General features: G+C 48.0%; 1 protein-coding gene across 1 annotated transcript in view; it reads left to right on the forward strand.

The window, feature by feature from the left end:
- camta2 (calmodulin binding transcription activator 2) overlaps positions 1-6684 on the forward strand; it is a gene marked incomplete at its 3' end in the record, with an annotated part of 19546 nt that overhangs the window by 10648 nt on the left and 2214 nt on the right. Inside the window, exons 13-15 of the mRNA XM_087171866.1 lie at positions 431-557; positions 638-772; positions 4593-4782. Of these exons, the coding sequence (XP_087027992.1) occupies positions 431-557; positions 638-772; positions 4593-4782 (452 nt within the window). The remainder of the gene's footprint in view (positions 1-430; positions 558-637; positions 773-4592; positions 4783-6684) is intronic.

Raw genomic sequence — 6684 nt, forward strand, 5'->3', positions numbered from 1 at the left:
CCAGTTACAGACCAGTTACAGGCCAGTTACAGGCCAATTACATGACCAATTACATGACCAGTTACAGGCCAGTTACAGACCAGTTACAGACCAGTTACAGGCCAGTTACAGGCCAATTACAGGCCAGTTACAGGCCAGTTACAGGCCAGTTACAGGCCAGTTACAGGCCAATTACAGACCAGTTACAGACCAATTACAGGCCAGTTACAGACCAGTTACAGACCAATTACAGGCCAGTAGACGCATAAGGAGTGATGAGGAGTCAAAGGTCAAACACTTCATATGTAGCATCTATTTCATCTGTTGAGTACATCCCTGTGTGTTCATAGTTTTCCTTTTGTGTGTGTGTGTGTTTGCGTGTGTGTGTTGCGTGTGTGTGCGTGTGCGTGTGTGTGCGTGTGTGCGTGTGCGTGTGCGTGTGTGCGTTCAGGGAGGGGTGAAGGTTCTGATAACAGGACCGTGGAGCGAGCTGTCGGGTCGATACTCGTGTGTTTTCGATCAGAGCACCGTCCCTGCGTCACTGATCCAGCCTGGCGTGCTGCGCTGCTACTGCCCCGGTACACACACACACACACACACACACACACACAGGCTAATAAAGGGATAAATGACCTGATGTGTGTGTGTGCTCCCTCAGCCCACGAGGCCGGTCTGGTGTGTCTGCAGGTTCTGGAGTCCGGAGGTTCCGTCTCCTCTTCAGTTCTGTTCGAGTACCGAGCGAGGAACGCCAGCTCCCTGCCCAGCTCCCAGCTCGACTGGCTCTCACTGGACGGTCAGATCCTCCTCCTCTTCCTCCTGCTCCTCCTGCTCCTCCACCTTTTCCTCCTCCCCTCCTCCTCCTCTTCCTCCTCTTCCTCCTGCTCCTGCTCCTCCTGCTCCTCCTTTTCCTCCTCCTGCTCCTCCTCCTCCTCTTCCTCCTGCTCTTCCTCCTGCTCTTCCTCCTTCTCCTCCTCCTCCTCCTCTTCATCCTCTTCCTCCTGCTCCTGCTCCTCCTGCTCCTCCTTTTCCTCCTCCTGCTCCTCCTCCTCCTCTTCCTCCTGCTCTTCCTCCTTCTCCTCCTCTTCCTCCTCTTCCTCCTGCTCCTCCTCCTCCTCCTCCTGCTCCCCCTTTACTTCACCTGGTTCTGTTCATGCAGCCTCTGCCACACCTTTTACTTTGTGTGCTTGTGTGTGCGTGTGTGTGCGTGTGTGTGCATGTGTAAGCGTGTGTGTGAGTGCGTTTGCATGTGTGCGCGTGTGCGTGCGTGGGGGTTTGTGTGTGTGTGTGTGTGTGTGTGTGTGTGTGCGTGTGTGTGCGTGCGCGCGCGCGTCTTATTTTCATGGTAGTCGCTGATGATGGCGACTGATCACAGCAGCTGTAAACCTGATGTTTCCTGTTCTTACTAAGACCCAGACACTTTCATCAACATGGGTTTATATTCTGAAACATGAACTGTGTGACTCACGTGCTTTCACTGCTGTTTCTGAGAGTAACAGTGGATACAGTCTGATGAAGAGCAGCAGTCAGACTCCACAGCACTGGAGGTTGAACCCAGAGGCTTTGACTGTGTAACAAGCCTTAAGTGATGGATGAGCCAATCAGACAGACTCTGATACTGAGAGTGTGCGTGTCTCTTAAGCCTCCTCTTCCCGCTCTGCCGTCTCCTGATTATCTAAATCAGAGCTGCAGTTATCAGCAGGCTGTCAGCTGCTGTTCTTCCCTTCAGAAACAATAAAGTTATGTAGGTTTTGAACTGAGGTAACTCCCAGAAGACCACAGCTCTGAATTAACTCAGTAACTTTCACCCATTTTCCAGCTGTGACGTCTCTCAGAGCACAGACACTGTAAACACACCTGTCACCTGTCCAGGTGCTGTTGCACCAGAAACACAGCGGCTACACCTTCCTCTGAGTGTGAGGCTCCGTCCACACCACTACAGTTTAGTATCAAAACTCATCTCTTCTTCTATGTTTCCTGCTCCGTCCTCACGACGAAACTCTGGGGTTGTGTTTTACTCTGAAAACTCAGGCTTGCATTTTATTTTGAAAACTCCGGGGTTGTGTAGTCTGGATGGACAGAAACTGACACCTGTTTAAATGGCCTCTCCTGATTGGCTCTGATCAGCCTGGACTACCAGTGGTGAATACAACATGATGATGAATCACAGTGTTACTGACCTTGTTGTCTTTGCAGCTGTTGTTCACTTACATTCTCTGTTTTAATGCTACAACTGTCTCTGCTGTTCCTCCTTCAGAGGAGACAATCTACTTCCTGTTTACACCGGCTCGCACATGCTCAGTGTAGAGTTGTCACAAGCTGTTGACTGAGCTCAGCTGTGTGTTGGATAGTGTCAGAGACTGTGAATAATCAGTCAGTTGTATGTGGGGGGGGGGGGCACCATCATCAGGTGAGGGCAGAGTGTGTGTTGGCAGGCTGCCTGCCCTCTGCTCTCTCCTCCCAGGAATCCACTTCATCCCTTCATCTCTGTCTCTCTCCGTCTGTCGCTCTGTGATTGATGGGCTGGAGCTGTTTTCCACTGTCATCACTCGGGTCAGGCTCAGATCCAGGAATGTCACACAGTCAGTTGGGACACACTATCAGTCACCCCCCCCCCTCCAACACTGTGGATTTCCCATCATGCTTTGCTGCTGTGTTTGGACGTCCAGCCTGCAGCCTGCAGTCTGCACTGGACGACCAAGCGCGCTCTCTCTCTCTCTCTCTCTGGCTTTAAAGTTAACTGATCCTTGCACGGCCGTTCAGTGTGCTCACTGAGACTGTGTGTGTGTGTGTGTGTGTGTGTGTGTGTGTGTGTTAAATCTCTCATCGTCGTCACTGCACATTTTAAGATCAAGTGTGTGTTAACTTATCTTGTGACATCATAACGTACCCAAAATGCTCCTCATCTGTGCTCACCCATGACACTGAGCGAGCTAGCAACATAGAGACAGATAGAGAGAGAGAGAGAGAGAGAGAGAGAGAGGGAGAGAGAAAGGGGGAGGGAGGGAAGAGAGAGAGAGAGGGAGAGAGAAAGGGGGAGGGAGGGAGGGAGGGATGATATCTGGACAAAGAGACAGACAGAAGATGGACGAACAACAGCGAGGCGACACGCGGCAGCAGGACGGTAGGACAAGTGTGTGTGTGTGTGTATTTCTGTAGTGGTTGTCATGGTTACACTGCTGGTCAGTAACCACGGCAACCAGCCACCTGCTACTTTCAGTGACTTGAATTAGTTGAGGTGACGCTGAGTAGCTAGCTAACTGTGAAGGCCCCCACCTGTCACTTAAAGAGGCCACGTCCTCAATCCTCCATAACTGTAGTCCTTAATAAAATGTAAACAGGTGAGTTCTATAAACAGGTGAGTTATATAAACAGGTGTCATGAAGGAGGAAATTAGCTCTAGAGACCAGAACAGTTTTTGTACCAGGCTGTAAACATGTTTATTTCTGCTGTAAAGTTGGACAGTTTAACATGGGAGTCTATGGGGACTGACTCACTGTTGGAGCCAGACTCTAGTGGCCGTTAGAGGAACTGCAGCTTCTGGTTCTTCATGTTGATGCTTCAGTTAAACAGAATAAGTTTGAGGAGGTGGGATTTGAAAACAGGAAGTGAGCTCCAGAGTGGAGGTGACAGGGCTGAAGGCTCTGAACCTCAGGGGTCAGACAGGTGCAGAGAAGGAAGGTGTAACGGGCAGGTGTGTAGAGGTAGAGCAGATTTTAACCACAAATCTGTCACTTCCTGTTAAGGTTTCCTTAAAACAAAACACTTGGTGAGCACATCAAAGCAGAAAAATAACTGTAGCAGCTCCACCAGGGAGTCCCGTGTGTGTGTGTGTGTGTGTGTGTGTGTGTGTGTGTGTGTGTGTGTGTGTGTGTGTGTGTGTGTGTGTGTGTGTCACAGTGTATGAGGCTATATTAGGGAGTCTGCTTTTATTTCCTCTCACACTGTGACTGTGCCAGGTGGCAGCATGATTGAAGTCAGTCGAGATAGTTTCCATTTGAAACAGGGGGTGTGTGTGTGTGTGTGTGTTTCTTTGTTGTGTGTTCTAAGGACAGTTTGAGGATTCAGGTAAGAATCAGGTCAGGGGTCATGGAAGGCAATATGTCAACGTGTGTGTGTGTGTTAAAGAGGCTCTCTTAAAACAGCTATTTAAGAGAGGAGTTTTCCATTTGCCTCCTGGTTAGAGCTGTCAACACACACACACACACAAACACACACACACACACACACACAAACACACACAAACACCCACACACACACACACACAAACACACACACACCCACACCCACACCCACACACACAGAGCAGCTGATTGGTTAAAGATTTCATGTTTGCTTTGAATGACAGTGACGTCCAGTTTAAAACGCATCATTATTTCACTCATGATGTCACAGTGATGTCATCATTTTAGCAGGTGCTATAACTGTGACAATATTGACAATTAATAGTTTATAGTTAAATCATTGATGTTTATATGCACATTTTATTTTACTAGAGATTTAAATATTTAAGTGATTTTAGTCTTTTTCTTTCTTTCTTTCTTTCCTTCTTTCCAAGACATCTAGAAACAACAGAATTATAAAGAGGTCTCACTCTGTGTGTTTTCTGTCTGCAGATAACCAGTTCAGGATGTCCATCCTGGAGCGGTTGGAGCAGATGGAGCGCAGGATGGCAGAGATGGCCGCCCGTGACAACAACAACCAGCAGAAGCAGCAGCAGCATCAACAGCAGCACGGCAACCAGCTGGCCACGCCCCCTCCTCCACCCCTCCCTGAGGAGCATGAACAGGTGAGGATGGACAGCGAGTGATTGTCCGTGGCTGTGAAACACGCAGCTTTAACTGATGCTGATCAAGTTTGTAACTTGTCGCCATGACCACAGCACGTGCTGCTCGTCTGCCATTGGTCCATTTTCTTATAATCCACCCATGCCCCAGTGCATTATGGGAAAAGGTAGTGCCCAGTGTTTATGGACTTCAAGTCTGTGTTTGAAGAGATGAAAAGAAACAATCAGAAATGTCTTTACACATTTATTGAGCTGAAAACAGAGTCTATCGATCGATCAGCTGTTCACATTGATCTGTCGGTCGTGCTCACACATGAGACTTAAACAGAGTGAGAATCCATTCATCCACATGCAGATGAAAAGGTCTCCTGTGTGTCGGAGGACAAACAGCCAGGTCACATGACGCTGCTGCTGACTCTGGCTGAGCCGGCGGTTGGTAACCAGGTTAAGAAGAACTAATTGACCTGAATGGAAAAATCCTTTTAAAACATCTCTATAGTCTGACCTCTGCTGACCTGAGCCGCAGGGTCTCACCCCCCCCCCCCCCCCCCCCCCCCCCCCCCCTCAGCTAGTCCTTCAGCTAAAATAGACTGAGTGTGACGAAGATAGACACAGAGAAAAGACCTGACCTTAACTCAGACAATTACAACACGCTCGACTGCTGCTCTATCATCTATCAATAATCTATCAATAATCTGTCAATCATCTATCTGTCAATCATCTATCATCTATCAATAATCTATGAATAATTTGTCAATCATCTATCAATAATCTATGAATAATCTGTCTATCATCTATCAATAATCAATCATCTATCAATCATCTATAAATAATCTATAATCGATGATGATGTTGCACAATAAGCAGAATTTGTCATGTCAGTCACGTCAGCGTGTGGGCGTGGCTGAAGCGTGCAGCAGGATGGATGACCAACAGCTGTGTGGTCTGCCCCCCCCCCCCCCCCCCCCCGTGTACATGCCAGGGAGAATCAGAAGGGAAAACTGGAGGGGGGGGGGCAGGGGGAGGTATGAATGTAATGTTTCCTACCAGCTGGTGGGGAGATGAATCAGTTCCCCTGAACTGACTGAAGAGATGATTGATCAGCGATCAGCATTAATCAGTCCACAGTTTTCAGCTTCATTGATCCAATAATCTGATTGTGAATATGTTTAATCATCATGATCAATCAACTGATTAATCAATATATTGATCAAAAATAAAGATCATGTTTAACTGCAGTCTAGGTTAGTCCAGATGTTCCACATTAGTCCAGGTAGTCTACATTAGTCCAGGTTAGTCCAGGTTAGTCCAGGTAGTCTACATTAGTCCAGGTTAGTCCAGGTTAGTCCAGGTTAGTCCAGGTAGTCTACATTAGTCCAGGTTAGTCCAGGTTAGTCCAGGTTAGTCCAGGTTAGTCCAGATGTTCCACATTAGTCCAGATGTTCCACATTAGTCCAGGTTAGTCCAGGTTAGTCCAGGTAGTCTAGGTTAGTCTAGGTTAGTGTAGGTTAGTCCAGGTTAGTCTAGATTAGTCCCGGTAGTCTAGGTTAGTCCAGGTAGTCTAGGTTAGTCTAGGTTAGTGTAGGTTAGTGTAGGTTAGTCCAGGTTAGTCCAGGTTAGTCCAGGTTAGTCCAGATGTTCCACATTAGTCCAGGTAGTCCAGGTTAGTCCAGGTTAGTCCAGGTTAGTCTAGGTTAGTCCAGGTAGTCTAGGTTAGTCTAGGTTAGTGTAGGTTAGTGTAGATTAGTCCAGGTTAGTCCAGGTAGTCTACGTTAGTCCAGGTTAGTCCAGGTAGTCCACTTAGTCCAGGTAGTCCAGGTTAGTCCAGGTTAGTCCAGGTTAGTCCAGCTTAGTCCAGGTTAGTCCAGGTAGTCTACATTAGTCCAGGTTAGTCCAGGTTAGTCCAGGTAGTCTACATTAGT

This window comes from Seriola lalandi, unplaced genomic scaffold (assembly GCF_002814215.2).
Source record: "Seriola lalandi dorsalis isolate HSWRI2012SDOR001 ecotype SW California unplaced genomic scaffold, Sedor1 jcf7180002050012, whole genome shotgun sequence".
NCBI lineage: Eukaryota > Metazoa > Chordata > Actinopteri > Carangiformes > Carangidae > Seriola > Seriola lalandi.